This window comes from Carassius auratus, chromosome 22 (assembly GCF_003368295.1).
Source record: "Carassius auratus strain Wakin chromosome 22, ASM336829v1, whole genome shotgun sequence".
NCBI lineage: Eukaryota > Metazoa > Chordata > Actinopteri > Cypriniformes > Cyprinidae > Carassius > Carassius auratus.
Window position 1 is genome coordinate 6,015,077 of NC_039264.1, and position 11,608 is coordinate 6,026,684.

The window sequence follows — 11,608 nt, forward strand, 5'->3', positions numbered from 1 at the left end:
TCTCCACTTTTGGCATGTTTTTCCCCTGCTTCACTCAGTTGTTCACCATCTTCATTTTTTTTAACCAGGTCTAAAATGGAAGTTTAAAGAATTCAGTCATTTAAAAAAAAAAAAAAAAAAAAAAAAAAAAAAGAGAATTTATCTGCCAAGACATACATGTTCCTGGATCAACATTATTGTCCAAAAACATAGACTTAACCCGATCCCTAAAAACTTACCCATAATTTATTCCTAAATTCAGAAGGAAATGATAGCTGATTAAGGGTGAAGAAGCACTCAACCCTGATTTTAAGCCTAAAACAGATACTTCTTGAAAAGTTATATCTCAATTCTGATTGGTTGATTGGAATGTTGTTCCAGGAACACCTTGTACTTGGTGAAATCATGCTCACCATAAAAGTAAACCCTGCAGCTGAAACCTGAACAATTACTACAAAAGCTATACAAATGTATGACTTCAATTACATAATTTCAGTACTCAGATTTTCATATTATTATAAGAACTATTAAATGTTTGATGAATTACAAGTTTATGTCATGTTATCATTACAATACAATAGTGTCTTAACATTTTTTTTGATTTTCAATCTATTTTCATTTACATGGTTAACTCAACCTGTCATGACACCACTTTCTTCCTTTCATTTTTAATTGTAGAGAATTAAGAAGAAACGCCAACCTCTTTGTTTTTCAGTGACTTCACATGTTTTTCTGCAGGGTTCTGGATGACTCATGTCCTCTCTGTTCTTTCATTAACTCGATCTTCTTCACGTGTAGGCTGACAGGACAAATTACTATGTGGTAGGAACATCGTAAATAAATTGGATGTAAAATGGTTTAAACAAAACAAAAAAGCTAGAGTATGAAATATTAGCTGGGCATTTACACTGTTGATGCCAATGTAATAAGTTTTAGGTGGCAGTTTACAGACATCAGCAATGAATGAGGTTAAAACAGGGACTACTGACATGAAGTAAAGAGGCTTTTACAGCATCTGTCTGACTCCTGAAACCAGCCTTTGATCAACAGAGATTTCACTGGTATTCAAAGTATCTGTGGTATAAACGGAGTCTGAATATAGATGATGACGGGAGTGTACAAAACTGCTGTATTCTCAATGTTACATTACGTTTTACATTAGTGTGGTTAATGCTACAGCCCTGAGATCTACACAGTCATAAAATACACTTTAGATACTTGTTTTACCAAGCTGCTCAAATGAATTTGTATACTTGAAGCATTATTAAATACCTTATACTGAGTCGATGAAGATATAATGATATAATTCCTTTATTGTTTATGAATGTAGTTATTGGACAATCAAACTACGTCTAGGTTCAAATGGACCCACATGAAAGCAGCAGAAAATTTGTACTTGCTTTATATCAGAGATCTCCACCTCAATTCCTGGAGGGCCACAGCTCTGCACAGTTTAGCTCCAGCTCACACCTGTTTGGGAGTTTAATCCTGGAGAGCTTGATTAGCTGGATCAGGTGTGTGTGATTAGACTGTGCAGAGAGTTTTTACGTGTTCTTTTGCTTGCATGCCCCTGGATACGCACACAAACCAGCTGAGGAGCAATCCCCAAGCCCAGCTGATGGCAGTCAATCAATCAATCATCAGTCAAGCTCATAGACAAGGATTTAAACCTCATTGGAAACAGAAGAGTAAACTCCATTTCAAGATAGGTGGCGATAATGCACAGATTTGTCTGCGATTCGCCGTAAAAAAGCAAGAAGAAGAAGAATAAACTCCTCCAGTTTGCATTCAGTGAAGTAGTGCTGCCCGTGCATTATCCATAACAACAAACTCTTTTCAGTGAATCTCTGGAGAAAAAAATAGCACAGGTCTTAGCTTGAAAAAAAAAAAATCTACTTCTTCTGTTTCTAAGAGACATTAGAAATTCACAATATAAAACTGTAATGCAAATAATAATCATTTCGATGCTATTTAGAGGCTTGTAACCAAGCCTGAGGGTTAAACCCATTCCGAGGACATCGGCAACTTCTCCTGAGGGAGAATTAGTCAAACAGTCCAATTAAATGCATTGAAAATCACTTAACAGTAGTAAAATCTCTGATCTCAACAACACTGTTCAAAGTGCAGTCTTAACAAATATAGCTTATAGCTTGGTTTTATTTTAGGTTTTGCATAACTTACTACACAGTTTTGTGATTCTCAGTATTTGTCTAGGCAGACAATCAAACATGAAGAGATCATAAATCTAAAACAATGTGTACTTTTCATTTGCATGTGCTCTGGGTTTGCCCAACCCCCAACCTTTCTCACACTCAAATAGATTCTCTAAAGAATGTATGGCGTTATTTTAGTGACATCCCAGCTCAGAAACAAAAGAAAAGTGTGTCCAATTCCACAAATCTTCAGATTGAGCAATTATTTGACCCATGCTTTCAATATGTGCTTGCAGTTCATTGAATGTTCACAGCAGCAAAACCTTTACCTAGTTTTCAGTTTGGCCTGATGCTGTGCACACAATGCACGTCAGGACTGCTGTAGCCACAGGACCAAATCAAGAGTATATCTTCAGAAAGATCAGTGAAGAAGTCATTCTAAACAAGCTGCTCAAGAGGAACTACAGGGACCAGTAACAAAAAGTATTTTACATTTATACTATTTTTAATGTAATATAATTTTTATTATAACAACCTTATAATATATTATATTATAATGGCCAGGAATGGCCTTTAATCTCATGATGATTCAGCATTGATTTAGAAGAAGAAAGAAAGTTGTTGAAGAATGATCAGAATGTAGAAAGAGGGAAAGAAGTTGAAAGTAATAGTGCTGTGAAAAGAGAAAAACAGAAGGTGACGAATAGCAAGACTTATTAAGAATTGAAAATGAAAGGAATAATGATCAAACTCGTGAGAAAAGAACTTATCTTCTATTTGTGCAAAACTCTTCAATGAGAAATGTTAACATGATTTACAAACTAAATTAATCTTATAGCAATATTGTAAATAAGTCAAATCTAACCATGGCTATAAGATGATCTAAATTTGATTTGATCTGCAATCCAGTGACAAGGGAAGTTCTAAGTTTTGACGTTTTCCATAGCAACAAAACCACACACACAGTGGCTCAAGTGTTAGCAAACAAAATCAATTTCTGTATCCAATATGGAGGTCACATCATGTTACCAATGATAAAAGAGTTTTGGTGTTAATTTTGGAGTTCAGCTGGTTAGGAAGCAGAGACGTGCCTATTGTGGGATTAGAAATGTAAGAATCTGTTTAAGATCCGCTAATGCTACAAGGATGAGTGCAATGATACGGCTTCTCTCCAGTGTGTGTTTTCATGTGACCCTTAAGGTGTCCTTTTCGGGCAAAACTCTTCCCGCACTGATCACATGGGTACGGCTTCTCTCCGGTGTGGACCCTCTCGTGTGTTTTCAGATGTTCTGACTGACTGAAACTCTTGTCACAGTGTGAACACTTGTAAGGTTTTTCTCCAGTGTGAGTTCTCTGGTGCCGTCTCAGTTGAGCACTATCAAAAAATACATTCCCACAATCAAAGCACATATGATTCTTCACACCGCTGTGTCTTTTCTGGTGTTTTTTTAAAGCAGCCAGCTCAGTGAAACTCTTTCCACACAGAGAACAAATGTGAGGCTTCTCCTGTGTATGAACTTTCCGGTGGTTCTTCAGGGCATCTGTCCTGAAAAAATCTTTACCACATTGATCACAGGTATAGGGTCTTTTCCCAGAATGATAACGCAGGTGTAATTTAAAGCTGTTCGCCTTACTGAAACTCTTCCCGCACTGATCACATGTGTATGGTTTCTCTCCAGTGTGAATTTTCATGTGTTCCTTAAGTCTGCATTTCTGTGTGAAACTCTTCCCACACTGATCACATGTGTGTGGTTTCTCTCCAGTGTGGATTTTCATGTGAACTTTAAGACTTTTTTTGTATGCAAAACTCTTTCCACACTGAGGACAGGTTAAAGATGTTTTGGCACTTCTTTTCAACAAAGTACTTTCACTCTGTGAGGAACTCAATTCATTCAGTTCTCCACTCTCTTCATTCTCTTCCATTAGGTCTAAAATGGAAGTAAGACAGGTTTAATATTTTTTTAACAAAAAAATGTGCAGGGAAAGAACCCTAACGTAACAGCAGAAGATGTCAATTGCTAAACAACAATTATTTTGATGCATTCAAATGATTGATTGGCCGTTATTTGGATTTACCAATATTTGTTTCCAATATTTAAGCACCTTTTCCATTCAGTTTCCGAACTCCTTGTTCTATGAAAGGTCAAAGGGATGCTATCATGCTAGAGTCTATCACAGAATCTCAGGTGGCAGACAGGAAAACAGCTTTGATGGACATTCACATTATTCACAGTTAATATAACTTTCTTTTCTTAAACTACTAAATCACCAAGGACCAAAGTTTCAGCTAAAAAAAAACTTCTTTACTGTTCTACTGAAGAAAAAAGTAACCTACATCTCAGATGGCCTAAAGTTGAGTGAATTAACAGCAATTTTTTTATTTTTGGTTGAACTATCCCTTTATATTCCAATATGCTAGTATAAATCAATTAGGTAAAAACTGAACTTAAGACAATGTCTAATTGATAAGAACCCATTTGGGGATTGCTCAAACATGAGGAGTTTAAAACTTGATGAAACAAACAAATGAGTCTTAGGTTTGTCTAATCTACCAGCAAGAAGAAGAATTAGTTGTTACTATTTTGTAGCTGCTTTGAAGCAATCTGAAAGATACATAAAATTAAAGTGGGCTTTGTTAGGCTCCATTTGGTAACTATTTCATGGAAAGTGTCCCAGATGTGCTACTGTTTTACAGTTCTGATAGTTTTTCAACCAAAACACTCATTGACCATTACCACTGGTGAAAAAGCCTACGTTTTATAACTTTAATGTTCTAGTATCATTAATGAATAATCCCGAATAAAAACCAACCTATTTGTTCTTCAGCGTGTTCATGTTCCATTCTGCTGGGTTCCTGATCACTCTTGTTCTTTCATGAACTGCATTAACTTTTAGACTAAAAAAGCATTTATAGGTGAATTCCTGTAGGAGGAGCTTTACTGAAGGTAAATTGCGGTGTGATAGGAGCAGATCTGCCCAAATCAGATAAAACAAAACAGTTTCTGAACTTATGCTTTCATCAATGAAATGAGCTTTCAGTGGCAGTTTACAGGTGATCTGAAGACATCAGCATAACGAATGAGGTGAAAGGAAACTACTGAGATGAAATAAAGAGTCTTAGCAGCTGTTTAAAGAGATTATCACCAAATATCTCACTTTATTACAAGTGTTTGTGGTAGAAACTGATTTTTCGAGTTCCATTTCCTTGCTGCTAAAAGAGTATAGTGTTTTGTTTTAAATATGCCTGACACTAAATTGCATTTTAGTGTCTTGTTCAGTAAATAATGTCATGTATGACATTCTTTATTCAGGTAAAAAAAATATATATATATATTTTAAAAAAAGAGAGATTATAATGTAGGAGGAAAAACAATAACAAAGGATGTTAAAAAATAAAGCCTTATTTTATATTTTCATGACTGGAAACAAGTAGAGAATAGAGCAACATTAACAATATCAAAATACAATATTATAATAATCAAAGAAGAGAATAAAAGAGGATAAAAATAGTAATATAGACATTTAGAAATAAACACAGATTCTAAGCAGCAAATAACTGAGCTCAGCTTCTTGACACCAGTGAAATGAGCTTTAAGTGGCAGTTTACAGGTCTGATCTGAAGACATCAGCATAATGAATGAAGTGAAAACAGACACTACTGAAGTGGACCGTCAAGGAATCTCAAGGGGTATTTGCATTTGAATTTGCATGAATTTCAACAGAAGTGATGTTTGAATCACTCAGCCATCAAATAAATGGGCCATAAACTGATTGAATTTAGGAAACAACACTCTCAATGGTAAAGAAACTAAAATAAAAGAAAGAGGAGTTCCCTCAGCTCTCTCTACAGCTGTCCCAGTCGTCTCGAGTCACAGTAGCTGCTGGTGCCGTCTTGAAATGATTTCTGATTTTCTGAGAATGCAGATGTGATTTCATTAACCCAATTCATTGGTCACCAACGTGATCCGTTTCCTCCTTCAGGGAACGAGGGTTACCATACATAACCTAGACATTTCTTTTAGTAATTATTTTGTACTGTCTTATTGAAATGTTTTGGTCGTGCAGCACATTGGTCAAACCATGGTTGTGTTTAAAAGTCTATTTAAATAAAATTGACATTGACATTGGATGAAAGACATGACCAGACATAACTGGTCAATTCATCAGTTTGCTCCTTATGGCAATGAAGTCTGGGCCAGCCTTATCTGTGTGTGACATAAGACAGCTGATGATATAACCTCACTTATATCACGTGTTTGTTGTGAATGTGTTACCACAGCCCAATCAATTCCAAATACTGGATTTAGGACAATATAACATTTCAAATGTCAAAAGCATAATGTGTATATAGTGCATTTAGATATGTTAAATATATTTACACCACTAAAAGGATTGAGAGAGACTGTCAAGGTTGTCAAAAATGCTTAAAAAAATTGCCGGCAGCTGTTCAAGTACTTAGAGAAGCCTCTATTTGCTTAGAGAAGCCTCACACACATATGTGACCATAAGTCTTCTGTGTCTGTCTGAAGCTGAGCAGATATTTGTGACCCCAGAGGCACCGTTACGTGACCTGAGGATGCGAGAGAGATTTCTGAGCGGACATGACTTTTTCATTTTTACTTTCAGGGATATACAATAACCCATATGGTTCCAATATAGAGAAAAATATCAGAGCTATCTCTGCCCATTCCCCAGCTTGGGGGGACTCCCCACAGGGGTAATGGTTTTTATACAGTACAAACTGTTTTTTTTTTTGTTTTTTTATCGCCATACACCAACCCTACACCTAAACCTACCCCTTGCAGAAAACTTTCTGCATTTTTATAATCTCAAAAAATTATTCTCTATGATTTATAAGCTTCTGTACCCATGGGTGACCTGAATTATGTCTCCACAGTGACACCACGAGTTGGTGTGTATTCAGGTTTAAGTCGCCACCAGTGTAGAACAACATGTGCACACACACACACGCACACCATTCAAGCAGATGTATAAAATAACTTATTTCTGATGTAAAGAAGATGGTAATAAATATAATATTTGACTATATATAGAAAACAATATAAAATATGCACGGCTCTTAAACAGTTTTAAGTAACAATAAATATGAAAAAAGCCTTATGTCTTTCAGAGCGCTAAGCGGTAGATCTTTACGCAGTGATGTCCGAACATGGCTGAGTGATAAAAAAAAAAATTATCAATAAAAAAAAAAGGTTTTGATTCTTTATAAGTTAATTCTTTCTACAAAGATTCCATTTCAATTAAATTCCCAGAAAATATAAGGCCAAAACATATTACAAAAGAATCATGTTTGACAAATATGGATGTTGCTAAGAATGTATTTAAGAAATGAGGAAAGCCACAACTCCAAACAGATCCTCACACACACACACACAATGACATCATTCAGAAGGTCAACAGTCCAGGTCAGCACTTTTGGCCATGGGTCAAAACGCTAAAAGCTGGGTTTTCCAGCTTTTTCCCAAAATCAAGTACTGTGCATTTTATACTTTTCAATCTAGCTTGAATATAAGGTTACCAAATCTTACAAGATTTACTTTTATTATTTCTACAAAGGTACATGCTACTTTTATCAGTCTAATAATGCGGTCAATTTATGATGAAACAAGATGCATGCTACCAAATAAGTTTGACTAAATGTTTTTAAGAAAGGGATGTTTTTAAAATACAACTAAACCAGATGATAGATTACGATTACTTTTTGCCAAACGAAAGTTTAAAATAATATCCCCCCGAGGTGTTAAACATCTGAGCGAAATATCTTTCTAAGTTCCATTACAAGGATCCAGATGTGGCTTCTAACCGAACAAAGAAATTTTCACATTCATTCAACATATTTTATTTAATATTTTGCACAAGTACCATGGTTTCAAGGTATTTTTTTTTTTTTTTAAAGGCTTGTCTAATTTAGATGCATCGGAATGTGGCTTTTTCAGCATCCAACATGAAATTAAAGAGTTGTATCAGTTGAGCTTGTTTCAGATGTTTATTAGCATTTTCTATATTTTAAGTTTTTATTTTTTTACTCACATAGATATAGAATAGCGGGTTTCACAAACCAAAACTAAGACTACATTCTGATCAGGAACACACATTTTCAAAGGAAAATAACTGATTGTAACATTGTTTTTCAGATGAACAAGTATGTTAACTTAGCATGTTTCTTAAATATCTGCAAACATATCATGATATTCCTATGCTTTAGCAGAGTCAAAAACTTACACATAGCACCTTTAATGAAATGATTAAGCACATGCAACACAAAAGACATCAAAGTTGCATAAGAGGCGTAAAACTGACCACTCACTTGCAGGTGATTCTTTATTTTACCACCGTTTCGGCACAACGCCTTTGTCAAGGTATCCATGTAAGTGGAGGTAAACAGTAAAATCAATGAAAAAAAAAAAAAAAGATTTGCCTTTTGATGTCAGAATCAAAAATGCTAATTGTTTTTATAAAATACTGTCTATACTATGGATGAAAACTGCTATGGATAGCCTATTCTATGAAATATTATATGAAATATCTTTAAAAGCCTATTACTATTAACATTTTTACATAACATTTATCTCACAGTTCTGACTTTTTTAAATTGCTAATGTAAGTTAACATCTCCTAATTCAGACTTTATAACTCTAATTAACTCAAAAACGTGGGTTTTTCAATTCTGAAGGACAAAAAGCCAAAAGTGTGGAATATAAACTCTTATTCTGAGCCGAGGGAAAAATTATTATTAGAATTGTGAGATATAATCTCATAATTGCAAAAATAAAGTCAGAATTTTTTTTATATAAAATAAAATTTCCCCTTTTTATTATTTTATTCCATGGCTCCATTGACTGCAACTTGAAAACCAAATTTTCTGCTACCAGATACACCCAATAAAATGTCATCCCTGTTTCAGATCTGTAAAAATATCCTACTATCTTAAGCAAATTTCATTGAATAACAGTGCTTATCCCTTGATGACAAGCTCTTGTAATATGGTGAGAACATTTTGAAAATGACGCCTTGTCTCATAAATGACAGCAAAACTCTGCTAATGGTGGGAAAAATAGTTAAAAAGCCCTACATGAACATGGAGGACCCTTATGTAAAAATACAACTGTTTTTTTGATATAGCTGCATGTTTATATTCATGTTAGTGTATCATCTTTTTTTTTTTTTTTTTTAATGACAAAAGTAAGCTTTCTTTGTGAAAATAACTATTTGTGTCTTTCTCAAAACTTTGATGAAGAGTTTAGTGAAGTCTGGCAGTCTGGTAAAATAATAGACAATACAAGAAGATAAGTTTTCATTTTCCCGCTTTATTAATTAACTTCTGACCAATTTGCAATAACTGTAGGAGCTTCTCTGTCTGTTTATAGGCTTAAAACGAACACAGGAGCACATTTTTTCTTTCTATCTCATAACAAATCGAAGCTCCATGGAATCAGAACACAATAAAAGGTGAAAGGTTGATACAATCAATAATGACAATCAATGATTTTATTTTATACCATAAACCAAAATGACATTAAATATATATATATATATATATATATATATATTGGATGATAATCAATATTTGAGTTAATCTCATAGTCTCAAATCTTATACTTGAGACTATGGTGAACACTTTATAATAACTGTGGAACACACAACACTATTTATATTTATATGCACATACACCTATTTATCTAACACACATACTTAGTGTACACTTAAATGAATACATAACTGCCTATTGTAATATACCTGCACATACAATTGTCAGTTTGTATATTGTCATTCCTTACCTACTTGTTTGCATTTTTTATTCTTTTGTTATTTGATTTTTGTTCTGTCGCCATCATTCTGTTGCACTGCGGAGCTTCTGTCAATGAAACAAATTCCTTGAATGTGTAAACATACCTGGCAATAAAGCTCATTCTGATTCTGATTCTGAAACTGTTGGTTTTGAAGGTAAACTTTATTTGCTTTGACAACTCTGGATGTTTCCTTGTCTTGTCGTTTACTGTGGCTGGTTAAGACTTGAAGATTTTATGGAGAAGAGCTTTTATTGCTCGACATAAAACTGTGTCAAGTTTGATGAGGACGCAGCATTGCACTTCAAGTGCAGGACCTGAACATTAATGTGATTTCTGACATATGTTTCTTGTATGACGGAGAAGAGAACATGATTGAGTGAAACTTTTCCCACATGTAGAGCAGTAATACGGCTTCTCTCCAGTGTGGGTCCTTTCATGTCTTTTACAAGATCCATAACTACTGAATGTCTTGTCACAGTGTGAACATTTGTAAGGTTTTTCTCCAGTGTGGATTCTCTGGTGATGTCTGAGTTCAACATCTCTAATAAAGCTCTTCCCACAATCAAAGCACATATGATTCTTCGCACCGCTGTGTCTTTTCTGGTGATTTTTTAAATGTAGCAGCTGAGCAAAACTCTTTTCACACAAAGAACACTTGTGATGTTCCTTCTTTGAATGAACTATCATGTGGTTTTTCAGGGATTTTGCACCAGAAAAGCTTTTTCCACACTGATCACAGTTATATGGTCTTTCTCCAGAATGAGTGATCAGATGTGATTTTAAGTTGCTTAGATTTGCAAAACTCATCCAACACTGATCGCACACATAAGGCTTCACTCCAGTGTGGATCCTCATGTGTTGAGTAAGGTTCGTTTTCTGTGTGAAACTCTTCCCACATTGATCACATGTGTATGGTTTCACTCCACTATGAACTTTCAAGTGAACTTTTAAAATTTTTTTGTAGGCAAAACTCTTCCTGCACTTCCTACATTTAAAAGGCCTCTCTCCGGTGTGGATTCTCATATGATCCGTTAAGGCATTTTTTTGAGTGAAACTCCGTCCACATTGCTCACACGTGTAAGGCTTCTGTCCGGTGTGAACTATCATGTGGAGTTTAAGACCTAGTTTGTTTCTGTAATTTTTTCCACACAGATGACAAATGGGCTTTTTTTGCCCTTTTGTTCTTCTCTGTAAGAAATTGCTTTCAGTCTGTTTCTGCTCCGCTTCACTCAGATCTTCACTCTCCTCGTTCTCTTCCATCAGGTCTAAATTGAAAATAAAAGTTTAATTTCAAAACAGAAATTCAAAGATAGAAATGTAAAGGGAAATAGTATTTGTTACAGAAAATTCTGATTGTTTTGATGATTTTTTCATAAGTCAGTATAACATAATATAACATAATATAAATTAATGTTTCTGGAACTTTAATAGGATATATTGATCTTCTAATGAATATGAATGTTTGCTCCTTTCACTGATCCTTTGCTAAAAAAAAAAAAAAAAAAAATCAGGCTCCAGTTTGTGCCCAGTACATAAAAAGTGTTTGTGTTTTTTTTTTTTTAGTTTTATAATAAAAATGTTCTTCAGCATCATAAATGTAGAATCAAGATTAAACACCAACCTCTTTGTTCTTCAGAATCTTCATGTTCCATTCTGCAGGGTTCT

The 11,608-nt window shown here is 34.6% G+C and overlaps 1 protein-coding gene across 1 annotated transcript; it reads right to left on the reverse strand.

Annotated features, from left to right (window-relative positions):
* Positions 1-3,239: 3,239 nt before the first annotated feature.
* Positions 3,240-11,065, reverse strand: LOC113040778 (zinc finger protein 658B-like). The gene is made up of 3 exons (XM_026199032.1): positions 10,833-11,065; positions 10,327-10,748; positions 3,240-4,060 (listed from the first exon to the last, which is right to left on the reverse strand). The coding sequence occupies exons 1-3, from the start codon at positions 11,048-11,050 to the stop codon at positions 3,255-3,257; spliced, it is 1,446 nt and encodes a 481-aa protein (XP_026054817.1). The 5' UTR covers positions 11,051-11,065; the 3' UTR covers positions 3,240-3,254.
* Between the last annotated feature and the right edge of the window lie 543 nt (positions 11,066-11,608).